This window comes from Macaca mulatta, chromosome 3 (genome assembly GCF_049350105.2).
Source record: "Macaca mulatta isolate MMU2019108-1 chromosome 3, T2T-MMU8v2.0, whole genome shotgun sequence".
Lineage (NCBI taxonomy): Eukaryota > Metazoa > Chordata > Mammalia > Primates > Cercopithecidae > Macaca > Macaca mulatta.
In genome coordinates, this window is record NC_133408.1 from 83786992 (window position 1) to 83803795 (window position 16804).

Consider the following 16804-nt stretch of genomic DNA (forward strand, 5'->3'; position numbering starts at 1 on the left):
AGTGGAAACTATAGCATATATTCCACTTTATTAAAAAACTCAGAGTGGACAGAATTCCCTGCTTGCACTGCAGACCAAATTGGCCAACCACCCAGGTGCTCAGTTGGCAGAGTGTTTTCAGGGCAGCATCATCAGTGCCCTCTGAGAATGAATGGCTTTGCCAACGGCTCCTGCCCTCCATCGCTGCCCCCTACGTGGAGCTTTTCCAACAAAAGACAGAAAAAGCTCTGACGGAAGCACCAAAGGCTATGTTCAAACATGGATATGATCACTGCTCTGAGCCTGTTTCCCCAAGGAGAGGCAGAAACTGTGCCTGCATCCACAGGGATGGGGGAACGGCGGCTAAGTAGAGACATGGGAAGAATCCTAGCTCTGGGGAAATAGTCATGTGACACTGGACACTACCGCACAATGGTCCCTGACCCGCAGTCTACACACTGGTCAGGTCACCAGGTGGCCACTCAGCCTATCCCCTTCTACTGCCCCATTTCTAAGCTGGCAAACAGTTCTTCTGGGTCCCAAACATCCCCCATGTAGAGTCCTCACTTCTTAGTTTGCGAATTCCTGCACTAGATGCTACGCTGCTTCCTTATCATTTGGCTACAGGGCAGTCTTCACCACTAACTCCTGTGTGTTCCTGGTCTTCCTGCTTGACCTCTCAGTTTCTGAATTTATCTTATTACCAGAGAGTTTGGCAGCTACTCATCTCAAAAGATTGCTAGTAAGCCCACTTGGAGCATAGTAAAGTCCAGGCACTACTTTAAGGAGTTTATTCAATTTTGAAACCACCTGAGGAGGTTGATACCATCACCCCTGCCTTACAGATGAGGTGACTGAGGCACAGAGAGGTTAAGCAATTAGCCCAAGGTCACACAGCTAGTAATAGTGGGCTGGGATTCCAATCCAGGGAGTGTGGTTCCAGAGTCCAGGCTCCCTGAGGTTCGAATGAGATGACGAGTCTTGAAGTGTTCTACAAACTGTCTAACGAGTCTTGCAGTGTTCTACAAACTGTCTAGCGGTCACATTTGACCTGCTGTTTTCTTGAAAACATGCATACATCAAGGGTGAGAGTTCGAGACCAATTTTTCTACAGATCCAAATGTTTTAACAAGTTTACACGGTTTCCATTTTTTGTACCTGAAGACTTTATTGCGATTTTTAGGTCACACTATTTCAAATCCACAGGATTAAAATGCACCTTCCTCTTGAAACGTAGAAACTACTCCCTGACTCTCTCTCTCAGTGGTTCCAAAGGGTTCCTGGCCAGAGAGGTCAGAAGTCTTCCTTCCTCAAAGGATTTCAGGAAGCTTTAGGGCCACTTCTGTATGTTTTAGTTTCTTGGTTTATAAAGTCCTCTTGTTCTCTCACCCTCACCATGATGTTGTTGCTGAATCTGGAACCACAAACCTCACAGAAATACCTGAGGACACTATTCCAGAGTGAAATATATGGTGAGACCTTGTGATGGCCTGGGAAGAGATTCTTACATTCTGGCCCTGCCTTGGCCACTAATGAGATGGGAAATTAGTGCATATGTTGACAGTGCTTAGGGTTTCTCACCCTTAAAAGACTATGCTGGATTGGGCTCACCTAGGTGTGGCCCCTCTTGATATTAGTCTGAAGCGGGAGAGAGGAGAGCTTTAGAGCTCCCCTAGTTATACTAACGGGCAGAGTTGGGACAGGAGCTGGGACAATGCAGGTTCTGGCAGGAGAGGGAGAGTTGGTCACTTCATCTGGTCCTCTCCTGTTCGAATGTTTTGCTGCTTGTAAAAAAATGAGCGATCCAGCTGGGCGCGGTGGCTCACGCCTATAATCTCAGCACTTTGGGAGGCCAAGGTGGGCGGATCGTGAGGTTAGGAGTTCAAGGCCAGCCTGGCCAACATGGCGAAACCCCATTTCTACTAAAAATGCAAAAATCAGCTCGGCCTGGTGGTGCACACCTGTAGTCCCAGCTACTCAGGAGGCTGAGGCAGGAGAATTGCTTGAACCCGGGAGGCGGAGGTTGCAGTGAGCTGAGATTGTTCCACTGTACTCCAGCCTGGATGACAGAGCAAGACTCTGTTTCAAAAAAAAAAAAAAAAGAAAAGAAAAAGAAAAAAGAAAACGTGCGTTCCACAGCTCCCCTACCCTGCCTAAATGCAGAGGGATGTTTTCCTCTGAAGAGGTGGCTTCCAGGTGCAAGTGCCTGTGCTCTTCATCAGGGAGCAGCAGGTCTACCAGCTGGGAGTTTGGCTTGCTCTGAGCACCTGAAGGGGACCCCACAGGTCTAGAAGTCTCTGGGGGCAGTGAACACAGAGGGCTGGAGAGGCTCAGGGCAGACAGGATGTGATGGGACTGGGAGTGCCAGCGGGGAGAATCTCTATACTAAGGGGTGAGCAGTAGAGAAGAGGCTCCAAGACCTCCTGGGACACTGCAAAGAGAGGCCCTCTTCTTGGGAGCACAAAGTTGTCACCACGGAATGAAAAAACAGGGTTCAACTCGTGCCTAGTCTACAATCTGAACTGACCTTAATAAAATTCAAGAGGATTTCTCTAAACTCCCTTCCTAAATCTACTAAAGGGCTGGTATAAAAAAAAAAAAAACAATTACAAACCATCAATGCCAATTCCAAAGTCAATGATGTTTCATGACTAATGCCTCATCCCCTAGACATAACTTGGTAATGCCTATAAAGACATTCAGGCACTGCAGAACCTTAGAGACTGTCTGCACTATTCCCCGAAAGTGCCTGTGAGGAGGCTAATTTCGTACCCATCCCAAGAGCAGTATTAGGCAGGTAAGTGATCATCAATTTCATCAGCATGCACAGTGTCTATTGTGAACAACCTGGCCATTTAAAAATTAGTCACATCATAATTTCTTTAGTACAGGTTAGCAGCACAGTGACGTAAAGCAGACTAACTCTGCAAAGCAACTGCAGGTGAGAGCCCAGCCACAACACCTCACTTCATGAGGAGGAGGGGATGTAGGTGGGACTATCTTCTGGCAACCGTGACAAAACCCCAATGTGCTCCATACATGCACCTCCCAAAGGCCCTGACCTCCTGACGCTGTGGGAATGCCTTCCAAAGTTTCCTCAGTGTGATCACCGGCAATTACAAATCAGGAGACCCAAACCGCACAAGTTGCTCTGGAATTCGTCCCCTAAGGGACACAGCCTCTGGTCAAGGGCAGGCCACACCGGGCTTCAGAAAAGGATGGCTGTGTCAGCAGTTCCTGAGCAAGGACTCATGGATATGCCTCACTGAAGGCAGTGCTGCACTGACATTTGAAAACCTGAAGCCAAAAGAGCTATACTCTGAAGTGCTTCTGATCCACCTGCCCCAGGTGGACAAGATTTTTCCCTGTGCCACAAACCTTTCTGTCCAAAATTTTATTTTCAAATTTTGAGACTTAGACAATCTGGCTGAAAAAGATAAAAATAACTTGCCCAAAACACACTAAGGCTGCAATACTGATAAATTTTAAGTGATCAGAACGAAAGGAAACTTAAGAGCCTTTCCCTCCTGCCTGGACATCCTGGCTACCACAGGTCGTGGCACAGCGAGAGGAGCTCAAGCAACGCAGCTGACTGCTCTCAGACCCTCACCAAGTTTGTCTGTGGATGAGATAATGTCAGCGGGCACGGAGGAGTCCAGATCAGCATCCAAAATCCCCAGGGGGTCCAGCTGTGCTACATGGTGCCCTCGTATCTATGAGTGGGCAACGATGAGAGGGAAGGACACACACAAAAGGACAGAAGAAAAAAAAGAGGGAAGGGGTAAAAAAAAAAAAAAGTAAAATTACATTAAAATTAGCATTTACAGCTTAATTCTCACCCACGTTTGAAGAAACAGTTACTGGAGCATCATCAAAATTTACACAACTAATTCCGAGAGGATCAAGTTTTGCAATGTGGTGACCCCTGACCTGGAAGCAATAACACAAGTAAGTCATTAAGCAGATCCAGCAAGCTGTGGGGAGGGTTAAAAGAGTCATACATTATGCAAACCTTTTGCAAAGAGGAACACGGCACCAATAAACCCATACGACAAAATTAGTTTTTAAAAGTCTTGGAATAACTTATTTTAAAAGCACTACTGTGTACAAACGTACTTTTATAAAAAAGAGATAAACTCAGGTTATGACAAACTTAGGAGTCTGAAACAATCCTTTCTTGGGATCATATACAGTTTCCATGGATAAACAGAAATGAGATGTGCTGAACATTCTTACTCCAATGTGAAGCCTGCCTCAGCTCAGAATATAAACACTTCCCTAAGGTGCTGGGTACAGTGGCACATGCCTGTAGTTCCAGCTACTTGGGAGGCTGAGGTAGGAGGATCTCTTGAGCCTAGGAGTTTGAGGCCAACCTGGGCAATGCAGTGAGACCCTATCTCAATTTAAAATAAATAAATCAAATTTAAAGAAAAATTTTCCTAAGGAGGAAAATGAAGGTTTAAGTGTTGGCCTTTATTGGGAAGGAGTGCAGTTAAGAGGTCATCTTACTAAGAGAAGGTTTGCCTTTACTATATATCCCCGTGAGGAGTGAGGGTTCCGGTCCGGCTGCTGCCGAGTAGGTCAGCACATAGTAGTCAGAACAAAAAAACCCTGCTACACCACAGACTTAAAGCATCTGATTTGAACTATTTAAAAACCAAAAGGAGAAAGAAAATCCCTTCCAATTTAAGATTATTTCACTATTTCTTGCTAGCAATTTGAGAAGGGAACAGCTGCTGGTAAGTCACTGCAAGATCAGGCTGAAGTTGTTACTGAGGCCAACTGTGTGCAGGCAGTGATAAAGAAACACCACTGGGCCTCCTCCTTATGCAAATATCCACGTGGACAGCACTTTAAAGCATTATGGCATTTACAAAACTCCATGCATCTCCATTCTAAGGCAGAATACACTTGCCCCAGGGAAGACAGCCTTACTTGCCAGGCCACGGCATGAAGGGCCAGAGACCCAGGACCTCCCCCATGTTGCCCTATTACAACACCTGCACTGCTGCCCTGCTGGCACAGGAAATGGCCCACGCCACCAGAAACCAAAGCATGAGAGAGAAAAGACAGCCCAGGCACATGAGTCCCCTTGTTGCCACCAAAGCAGTTACATAAGAACAGGTGGCAGGGTCCTGGATGCCCATGGGAGCTTCCAGAAGGGAAGCACCAGGCTCACTTGTCTCCACCTGTCCTCCTTAGAACTATCACAGATGAAGTCTTAAGATCTGAACTCTGGGCTCTCCCCATGTATCAGGTGGACATCCTAGAAAAACTTTGTCATTGTGCTCTGGGAAAGGACAGGGAGGAAAAGCCTTGTCTTGCTCAACACTTGCTTAATGAGACTGGCCACTAACTGCAATGCTTTTGGAGAGTTCCCCTGCCCCTCATCACTCTCTGTAGGCTCAGCTGTACCCTCAACTGCCTCTCCCTGCTTCCATATCCTCAAACTCTATAGATTTTCTTCTCTTATAGTATTCAGTTGTTAGCAACTGGGAAGGGGGCATCAACTACCCAACAGCATCACCCCTCCCAGCCACGGCTCATGGGTGGATGGGCAGCACTTCTCCTTGATGCCCGGGTACTGACTTGGTTTCCCTGCCCACAAATATTTCTTGCCAAGTAAGGAAAAGAAATAAGGAGCCCTTTATGGGGCAGGCATTAGTGGTGCCAGAAGATTTGCTCAAATAGGGCTAGCCTGGTTCCTTTTCTCTCGTGTATTTATTTTTTAGCCTCCCAAAGCAGGGAGAAAGCACCTAGTATTTGAGGAGGTATAAGTAAAACGACAACATACACTCAGAAAGGTCAATAGGGCCCATGAGGCATGACCTAAGGAACACTGCACCCTTTCCCGTGTGGAGAGTCAGCGCCCACCTTACCTGATATGCCCTGATGAGCGACTGCACCGCCAGGTGGTCCTCCACGAGCTTGTCCACGTTGGGCTGTGCTTCCACCAGGGACTGTGCATGGGCCACAGCAGCCAGGGAACCTCGGCTCAGGGGAAGGGGACTCTGGTAGGCAGTGCCCGGTGGGGCTCCAGCATTCGTGTTGCGAAAAAAAATGTCCCATGACTAAAGACAAAGAAGGTACAGGGTTACCTCACTGCTCCCCTAAGTCCAGGATGCATCTGTGGCCACAGACAACTGCTCTCTGCAGGCAAGGCAAGTCTACCACAGGCTGGTTGAGCCCGCTTCCTCCTGTTTTGGACAGTGGGGTCTCTGTCTGTTCCCAAATGGTGGGTTTCTCTCAGCATTCAGGCCCCCTGCTTTCCACTCCTTTGGTCTTCGGGATGCACTTTCTGACCCCCATAGCTGTAACACAGATGCCCTGTGGCCGCCTTCCATTAACACACATACCCCAAAGGCCCAATGCCAGACAGCTCTCCTCGGCTCCCATACACTGGGCCTGGGGACAGACTCAGGAAGTAGGTCAACAGAGACACTTACTGTCTCAGCCTTCTCCCCAGGCCCCAGCCCTTGGGAGGTGATCTCTTGACCTTCTGTCTATAGGTTTGCAAACCCTACCGGTTCTTCTGTGGGGTGCCAGATGCTCACACCCCATTAAGCGCCTCCCTCAAGACCCTAGGGGCTCAGCACAGCCTGTGAAGAGCCCAGGGTCACCTTGCTCATATCCTTTCACTTCCCTGGATACAAAGCAGAACCTGATCCTTTGTAAGAGGCAGCATTGATCGCACAGAGAAATAATCTCATTGCTACTTCAGGGGGCACTCAGGAGCTCAGAGCTCAAGGTGTGGGGTCAGAGATGGAAATTCAAATCTGATCTCTGTGTTGGTGACAAAAATTCAAATTCAAGAGGTAAGCTCTTAGTGAGTTACCTTTCTGTGTTGTTTTCTCATCTATGAGGAGAGAAAGATATACATTCTTCATAGGTATGCTGTAAAGACTACCCTAGTTAAAGGCATTAGCATGCAGTCTAATACTTCACAAGTACTTCACAAAAGTCAGGTGTTAGTATCAGTTTGAATTTCCTTAGAAAAACTATAATTCACTTATATTCCTACTATTTTTGGCTAGTTCACGTCTGAATTATTTGATTTACAATCTGCAGAGATACTGTGAACTGTAATAGTTTATTCACCTCATACAAAGATGCAAGTTTTTAAAATATTTAAGAGATCAGACATACTAAGACTTCACAAAAGTGCATTGCAAAAAGAAAAGAAAAGCACGATTAAACACCAGCTTATTTATTTTATTTTATTTTAATTTTTTTTTTTGAGATGAAGTCTCGCTCTGTTGCCCAGGCTGGAGTGTGGTGGCATGATCTCAGCTCACTGCAACCTCCACCTCCCGGGTTCAAGTGATTCTCCTGCCTCAGCCTCCTGAGTAGCTGGGATAACAGGTGCATGCCACCAGGCTTGGCTAATTTTTGTATTTTTAGTAGAGATGGGGTTTTGTTGACCAGGCTGGTCTCAAACTCTCGACCTCAAGTGATCCACTCGCCCTGGCCTCCCAAAGTGTTGGGATTACAGGCGTGAGCCACCGCGCCCGGCAAAACACCAGTTTTAAAAAAATAAAAACATTGTTTTTCTTTCCTGCAATACATTTTCTAGCCTCTAAAATTCTTCCATCAATAAACTCTGATAAGACTGTCTTGAAAAACTTGGAGAGGCAAAGGCAAAACTTTATGAGATCTTTGCATTCTCCTTCTAACAAGATGCCACCCAGATGTGCTCCTTGTCTGGGATATGGGTGGATATCAAATGGGTCTGTCTGGGTCTAGAGATAAGAAGGTAGAGATGGCTACAGAATCCAGTATGCTGGTCCTTAAGGTCTTCTGGTTTTTTCAGACAGGTTCTTTTATAATGCTGGCTAGGGCATAGATGTACATCACTCAGATGGTCCTAATACCAAGAGCACTGCTATATACTGCTGCTAGACACAAACTAGAAAACACACAATGATAACGCGCAGGCCTGGACCATCTGCCTCATGAAGGGGAGTCTGGTCTCTCAGTGAAATCTGTTTTTGAAGGGAGTTTTGTGAAATACTTTTTTTTTTCCTTTCCCTTTTCTTTCTTGTAGAATCTTTAAAACATTCTATAATAAGCATTTTTTTTTGGCATTCAGAAAAAATAATTTAAAGAAAACCACCACCAGAGATGTAACTGCACAGTATTGTGAATATACTAAAAACCACTGTAGCTGGGTGCAGTGGCATGCGCCTGTAGTCCCAGGCACTTGGGAAGCAGAATCAGGAGGATCACTTAAGCCTAGGAATTCAAGGCTGGCCTGGTCAATACAGCAAGATCCCATCTGTTAAAAACAAAATAATACCCCACGGAATGGTACATGTAAAAATGACTTTTTTTTTTTTTTTTTAAAGAAACAGGTTCTTGCTCTGTTGCCCAGGCTGGTCTCAAACTCCCAGCCTCAAGTAATCCTCCTGATTCAGTCTCTCAAAGTGATGGGAATCCAGTTGTGAGTCACCAGGATCAGGCCAAATAATGACATTTATGTTACGTGAATTACATTTAATTTTTTTTTTTTTTTTTGAGACAGAGTCCAGCTCTGTTGCCCAGGCTGGAGTGCAGTGGTGTAATCTCAGCTCACTGAAACCTCTGCCTCCCAGGTTCAAGCGATTCTTCTGCCTCAGCCTCCCGAGTAGCTGGGATTACAGGCGTCCACCACTATGCCCAGCTAATTTTTGTATTTTAGTAGAGACGGGGTTTCACCGTGTTGGCCAGGCTGGTCTCGAACTCCTGACCTCGTGATCCACCCGCCTCAGCCTCCCAAAGTGCTGGGATTACATGCGTGAGCCACTGCACCCAGCCTTTAAAATGTTTTTACAAATCAAACTATTTGAGGTTTTACTGTTTTTACCTTTCTGGTGAATTTCTGTTGTATTGGCTGATGTAGAAGTGAGATGTGGGGTTCTCTTCTGGCACCTCCCACAAAACCTATTATAGAAGCATCTTATACAAATGTAACCCAACAATCAGGAACATGAAAAAAGGCTGCAAACTTTCCTTTTCTTTCTTTTTTATTTTTTGAGACAGGGTCTGGCTCTGCTGCTCAGGCTGGAGTGGCATGATCTCGGCTCACTGTAACCCCCACCTCCAGGACTCAAGTGATTCTCCTGCTTCGCCTCCTGAGTAGCTGGGACCACGGGCATGCACCACCACTCACGGTTAATTTTTTTATTAAATATTTTTTGTGGAGATGAGGTTTCACCATGTTGCCCAGGCTGTTCTTGAACTCCTGAGCTCAAGTGATCTGCTCGTCTTAGCCTCCCAAAGTGCTAGGTTTATAGGCATGAGCCACCATGCTGGGCCTAAACTTTCTTTTTCAACAGATGCTATCAAAATGTTTGCTAAAGTAACCCAGAGTTTGGAATCTCCAAAGAGATTCTCTCAATCTTCCTCCATTAAATTGGTTCTCACAAAAACTTAGTGTTCTCCAACATGAGAAAAGGCAGTATTTCCACCAGAGAAAAAAACTGACTTACTCTTACGACATAAAACAGAGGATGTCTCAGTATCAACTCCCTAGGCAAAGTAAAGGCTGCCTCCCACTCAGTCCATGACTGGTTCTGTCAAGGACACAGGGATCTAAAAGGTGGCTGTGCACAAACACACTGGACACCCTCAGGTACTTCTGACTTCACGGACCTTTTCCAGCAGGGCAGACAGCTCCCTACATTCTAGAAGCAGAGATGACTGGGGACCACACGCATTGGACATCTATCCTCATTGTGAAAACAGGGATGACCAATGACTGCACTTCTTGGCCTCTACCCAGGCCTCCAATAACTGAGGATCTGACCTAAAAGGAGAAGCCCCTCGAATACAGCAGGTAACTGGGCAGGAGTTCAGTCTGGCTGTATCCCACTCCTGCACAGCAAGAACCAACAGCAAGCTGCCACTGTCACGTAAAACCTAATCAGGCCAGGCGCAGGGTAATCCTGTAATTCCAGCACTTTGGGAGGCCAAGGTGGGCGGGTCACCTGAGGTCAGGAGTTTGAGACCAGCCTGGCCAACATGGTGAAACTCCGTCTCTATTAAAAATACAAAAATTAGCTGGGTGTGGTGGCACAGGCCAGCAGTCCCAGCTACTTGGGAGGTTGGGGCATGAGAATCACTTGAACCCGGGAGGCAGAGGTTGCAGTGAGCTGAGATTGCGCCATGGTATTCCAGCCTGGGCAACAGTGCGAGACCCTGTTTCCAAAAAAAAGAAAAAAGAAAAAAAAGAGAAAAAGACCAGGTGGGGTGGCTCACGCTTGTAATCCCAGCACTTTGGGAGGCCGAGGCGGATGGATCACGAGGTTAGGAGATCGAGACCATCCTGGCCAAAATGATGAAACCCTGTCTCTACTAAAAATACAAAAATTAGCTGGGCATGGTGATGCGTGCCTGTAATCCCACCTACCCGGGAGGCTGAGGCAGGACAATCACTTGAACCAGGGAGTCGGATGTTGCAATGAGCTGAGATCATGCCACTGCACTCCAGCTTGGTGACAGAGTGAGACTCCATCCAAAAAAAAAAAAAACCCTACAAAAAACATAGTCCAAAGTTTTCTTTAACCCAAACTTGCTCCAGTGTTAGAATGTCTATCCTCACACCATGTGACCCGCACCCCAAGTCTAGCTGTGGACACTTACTTAGTTCCCTGGGGCCACAACAAGGTTCACAGATAGGGCATGATCCTCAACCCCAGTAAGTACAAGAGAGCAGCACAACCCAAACTTTATTAAACCCTTAAAACATACTGTCTTTCTTCTACTTCATAAAACCCATTAAGTTTCCAGAAACACAGGGCAAAGTCACCCAAGTCACCCAAGAGCAAGACCTTGGATCAAGAGTCTCTCCAGCTGTATAAACAGCCTCCTTTATCCTAGGGGACAATATCCACTTTTGAATCCAGAGCCAAAAGTCACAGCAAAATCACAAGTTTACTTCTTTTCAATAAAATTAGCTTTGAATAACAATTAAAACAGTAAAAAATTAAAAAAAAATAATAGCAGCAGTGATAGGTATAGCTAACTTTTACTGAGGCTCTCTGTGGGCTTTTCTAACTTACTTGGAACAACTGGAATGTCAATCATATTCCCACTGGCAGAATTTATACACAGCAGTCACCACGCAGGGTATTAATAAGGTTAACTGAGCAATAGCAGAGCAACACTTATATAAAGAACTCTGGTCACTCTAGTAATAGTGCCTCTTATCCTAGCTTAACCTTGTCAAAGAGAGCTGGGAGCTTCTGGGCTCAACAATAAAATGAAAGGAATTTCCACAAAGTCAGCTCTCTGGTCCTGAGAGCACAAAGGCTGCAGGACTCCTTCCAGCCTAGGCCCTGGAAAGAGGGCGATCATGATCATCGGGCCTCCTCTCTCTGACCTTCTTTTGTGCTTGGAATAAAACTCCAGGTGATTTTCAATTGGCTGAGGACAACTGCACAGACGGAAATTCAGCGCATGCTGGAGGCGGGCAGAAAAAAACTGGTTCATACCGGTACTGCTGAGCTGCTGGGAATCCCCGGGAAGGAAAATGCTGGGAATGCAACTTCTGCAGCCTTTCCCTTATTCATCTTACACCATGCATCCCATTCACTCTCTGGTCGGCTCAGTTCCCACACCACTGGGGGAGCACCCTGCCCTACCTTCAGACAAAGAGCCCATTCTGTCTCCAGGACTGGGTGAGCCTGCACACTCAACAACAGCAAGCCCTCTTTGCACCAAGACCTGGAGGTATACTGAAAAGTTTTTGAATTTGAGTGATAGAATGTTTTGTATCGAGTGTAGTGATTGCATACATTTGGCAAAACCTACTGCACTAAACACTTAAAACAAGTGAATTTTAATGTAAGTTAAACCTCAAAAAAGTTTATTTATTCAAAAAGGCTTTGAAAATGAGGGTCATTTTTTGGCCTACGGGCTTCACCTCCCAACAGATGTGGCAGCAGGAAGCCAGACCTGCCCAAGTACCAGAGCTCCCAGCCACCCAATGGCCCCACCCCTCCCTGTATGAGTCACCAGTGGGGCCACTTCCTTCCTGGCAGGGGGCCAGATGCCACAGTCCATCCCCCACTCTCTTTCCACCTCCCTGTTGTCCTGCAACCCTGCATCTCTCCAACATCTTCCACTCCCCAAGGAGATACCTCTTCTCCAGCACAAACCACCCACCCCTGCCTCATCCTCTGAACACCTGAATCTGGATCTGACTTCCATGACCCCTGGCTTTAGGTTCCAGGGGACCTGCAGAGCCCTCCCTGTCCACCTGCTCCCATGCCCCGGCACCATGCTCCTTCCTTCCCCCAGGCCTGGCAGCTACCCTTCTTTCCATGGGATGTTTGTCCTCTCCCTTCACATGGTCGCTTAGCTTTGTCACTATCTGGGAGAGGGTTTCCCCTTCTGATACTCCCAGCCCTTACTGTATACTCATCTCAACCTGAGATCTCTCCCCTGCTGTCTGTCCCCATCCTGGGGCATAAATCGAGACTAGGCTGAGTCACTGACCAGCCAGCGCAAAGGGAAGCCCCTTCGAAACGAAGAGAAAGCTTCTGGAAGTGAGAGCCAAAGCATGTCCCATCTAATTCCCATGGAGCATGAAGAGACACCTGGAAGGGATAGAAGCCCACTCACTGGAAGGTGGCACCTGGTGGCTGATGGCTCACTGAGAACCTGAGCTGAGTCAGGCAACCTCAGCTCTCTTAACTAAGTGAGAAAAATAAGCCTGTTGGTTTAAGTTGCCTAAGCTGCATTCTCCCTTTCTTCCAGCCAAATTTATTCCTAATTATCCCTTGCTGTTGCCTGGATGTCCCGGAACTGCAGTCTGATGTGGGCAGGGGCAGTGACTTCTACTTCTAGAAACATTCCAAGTGACAAAGCAGAAGTGAAAAGGAGAAAGCACAGTAATGGGGAAAATCAGACTTAAGAATACACAATCTAATAGCCTGCTACCATCAGAAACACTGAAGACAAAAGTTTCCTATAACAGAAATAGTTTTTCACTCATGAGAAATGGAGGCAGTCAGACTTTGGCTTCTTTATGAAGTAAGTGTGGTATTTGGGTCTTACTTTAGTACTTGGCTCAGGGCAGTGACATGGACTTCTGAGTCACAGTGACGTACGCGGGTGTGCCCAGCTCCACACCCAAGTTGCAACCCATCACTAGTGTTATTCACCTCTCCAATCTCTTAATTGGCTTCTGTTGCACAACTAATAACGTAAGGAAAATATCTGTCCCCTTGCCTTGCCTCAAATATACAGTCACAGACAGTTAATTCTCTGGCCATTCAATGACAATGTCACTGATAAGGGAAAAAATGTTAAAATGTTAAGGTAAGTGGGCAAGGCTGTAAATGACATTCAAGGGGCAGGAAGCTGCCAGAAAAGGTGAGCTAGAAGGAGTGAGGGGTCCTGGGCCAGGGGAACGGTGAAGGAAAGTACTCACTTCCAGAAGGCCAACTTCTGAGCCCTACAAGGGGCTATGGGATTCTGATGAAGTTCTTACCACACATAAACATTTTCCTAAGAGTGTCAGATGTGTGAAGGATGTACCATGTCAAAAAATGAATACTTTTTTTTTTTTTTTTGAGACACAGTCTGGCTCTATCGCCCAGGCTGGAGTGCAGTGGTGTGATCTCGCCTCACTGCAACCACCCCCCAACCCCCATTCCAGTTTCAAGTGATTCTCTTGCCTCAGCCTCCCCGGTAGCTGGGATACAGGCGTGAGGCACCATGCTGGGCCCATGAATGCCATTATTTCTAAAAATCCAGTAATTCTCATTCAATTCAACAAATATCTATTAACTATATGTGGCATACTATAAGATTTGTGAACAGGAAGATGACTAAAATGAGATTCTTACTCTCAACAAGAATAAGAAAAACCAGTAAACGTGTAAATTCAAAGAATGGATCCAAGTGCTGAGAAACGAAGAGTAAGACAAGCGGGGTGGGAGAGGAAAGCAAGGCTGCTCTGAGGAGGGGTCCATGGTCTGAGCCCTAAAGGCAGGGTAAGGCCTGAGGAGACTGAGAAGGAGAGAGAAGACATTTGGCCAAAGAGAACAGACAGCGGGAGCACCTGGCCAGTGCCCGTCCACCACGTGCTGAGACTCACGGTACTGCCACATGCAGGGTATACAGATGGTTAAGAAACCAGGCTGGGCTGGGCGTGGTGGCTCACGCCTGTAATCCCAGCACTTTGGGAGGCCGAGGCAGGCGGATCACAAGGTCAGGAGATCGAGACCACGCTGGCTAACACGGTGAAACTCTGTCTCTACTAAAAATACAAAAAATTAGACAGGCGTGGTGGCGGCGCCTGTAGTCCCAGCTACTCGGGAGGCTGAGGCAGGAGAATGGCGTGAACCCGGGAGGCGGAGCTTGCAGCGAGCCAAGATCGCGCCACTGCACTCCAGACTGGGAGACACAGCGAGACTCTGTCTCAAAAAAAAAAAAAAAAAAAAAAAAGAAAGAAAAAAAAAAAGAAACCAGGCTGGGCAGGTGAGCTGGAACCAGGCTGCAGGTGAGTGAAAAAGAACACGAGAGATTATGGAGAAAACCACTAACCACCCTCAAGAGGAGGAAGCACCTGACCAGGGTAGTGGCTGACCTTTGCCACCAAATGGCATCGGAGGGAGGGGTGGTTCGCAGGCAGGGAGCTTGTGTGCCCCCCGACCCCACCCACCACCAACTTCCCATGAGCGGGTTTGATCATCAACTTGTTACTGAGATGACTTAAACATGATAGATTTCAGCAGTAAATAATTTTTACATTCTGGATGAAATGAAACCAGACCTCCTATTTAATTTTAGGTAACTAAAGGCACTTAGCTGTAATAAATGAAGCTCAGTTTTCCAAGTCAAAAGTCACTGCTACCCAAGCTCCCACAAACTCAGAATTCTATTCAACCACAATGTACTTTCCTCACAGTGACCAGTGCTCTTTCTTCAAAGGAAGCTCTTGAAAGGCTGGAAACACCTCAATGCTCTCTGCATGTGGCAGCTGCTCACCCAACCTTTACCAAATTAAATTCCAATGGTATTCAGCCTTCTTTCTGGGGGAACAGCCTGACAAGTACAAGGTTCCACCCTGGGAGTGTCTGAGTCCAAGGGTGCCCCTCACTGCGCAGAGGTGCTGACCTCAGCAGGTGCCACTCTGCTAACCAAGGAGCACTTGTCTGTTCCCACACATCAGCAGCTACACGCAGCAGACTCTGCCCTTCCTGAGTCAGCAGCTGGGAGTCTCGAGGGCCAAGCTCCCGGCAAATCCTCGGTTGTGAGGTTTCCAATAGGTAGGGCTTCCTACTTCTGAGGGTGGCAAATATACCATCTGACATCCCTTCCCCCAGCAGTAGTTGACACCCATCGTCATGCAGGACAGTGCTCTACAGCCCCAGTGCCCACTCATAGACCAGCAGGACTGACTGTGGCCACCTCCTGGGTCCCCAGGCCCTAGGTCTGCCTCCCATGGGCTGCATGAGGATTTGGGAAGTTGCTTCAGTTCTCTGGCCTGTTTTCTTGTCCATAAGTCTCAAACACAGGCTATTTAAGACGATGGCCCTGCATTTGCACAGCTTTTTAAAATTTATAAAGTCTGGCCGGGTGTGGTGGCTCATGCCTGTAATCCCAGCACTCTGGGAGGCTGAGGCAGGAGGATCACGAGGTCAGGAGATTGAGACCATCTTGGCCAACATGGTGAAACCCCATCTCTACTAGAAATACAAAAATTAGCTGGACGTGGTGGCACGTGCCTGTAATCCCAGTTACTCGGGAGGCTGAGGCAGGAGAATAGCTTGAATCAGGGAGTTAGAGGTTGCAGTGGGCCGAGATCGCGCCACTGCACTCCAGTGAGACTCCGTCTCAAAAAAAAAAAAAAAGAATTTTATAAAGTCCTTGCATATATACTTGCATTTGTTCAAGAAGCTGATGAGGAACATGAGGAGAGTGTTAGAACTTAGCCCAAGCTCTATGACTATGGGTGGCTCTGGACTGATGAGACCACTTCCCGTCATCTATCGATAGCCCCTACAGATGCCACTCCTACAGCTGCCCTCCCTACTCCACACTCCACCTCAGCCACAGAACAAGTCCTGCCCACACACAGCTAACCTTGGTCACCACGTTACTGCCACCTTGTCTAAATAATGCGGGGCGCGGGTGGGGCAGGCTCTGGTCTCCTTGCTGCATGGAGCCACACTCAGGCTCAAAGGCCATCACTTAGCTGATAAGTTGATGAGGCCCAGCGCTATCCACACCACCTCACTTATTAAGTTCTGACACTAACTATGCTTTTTAATTGCTATAAATATGAACTACAGGGCACCACGTAACCAAGGAACACGGGCGTATTTCTAAACCAGCCAAACTGATAAAAAGTCAGCTGCTGGGCACCATGTGACCAGCCTGCCTGGAGTTCACCCGGCGCTGCTGTAAGGGGCAGGCCTCCCATCCCGGCCTCAGTGTATAGACCAACAACTCATTCCTTTCCTGCACACAAGACAGGGCAGGCCTGCATGACCTCTGCCACTCCTTCCAATGCTGCCCAGGAAATGGCCCTAAATGTGTGGGCCAGAGCCTTTCCTGAATAAGATTTAAAACCCGTATGTGTGACTGCCCTGAACGTCCAAACAGGGTACTCCCTACTGGGGAGACCTGCGGATGGAATGCCCACCTCCGAGCCCTCAGCAAATGATTTCTGCTGTTGGGCTAAGCACAAGTCTCCAAAGAAAATGTGCAGATGGTAGAGCTGGACTCTGCACTTTCCATCAATGCAGGCCTTGCTCAGACCTTGCCTAGGCCAGAGTACCACCTACCACCATTCTGCCTATGAAGCAAAAACAAGGTAAGGCACTGCCATCCA

At 47.4% G+C, this 16804-nt stretch overlaps 1 protein-coding gene across 28 annotated transcripts in view; it reads right to left on the reverse strand.

The window, feature by feature from the left end:
* The window catches only part of OGDH (oxoglutarate dehydrogenase), a 474703-nt gene that overhangs the window by 51694 nt on the left and 406205 nt on the right, over nucleotides 1-16804 (reverse strand). For 21 of the 28 annotated variants that reach the window (XM_077996814.1, XM_015133615.3, XM_015133612.3 and 18 more), the window contains 2 exons: nucleotides 5859-6050; nucleotides 3590-3692 (listed from right to left, as the gene is read on the reverse strand). In XM_077996814.1, the coding sequence (XP_077852940.1) occupies nucleotides 3590-3692; nucleotides 5859-6050 (295 nt within the window). Of the gene's footprint in view, nucleotides 1-3589; nucleotides 3693-3818; nucleotides 3910-5858; nucleotides 6051-16804 lie in introns of all 28 variants that reach the window. The other 7 variants (XM_002803284.4, XM_077996822.1, XM_077996826.1 and 4 more) reach the window with 1 other exon arrangement.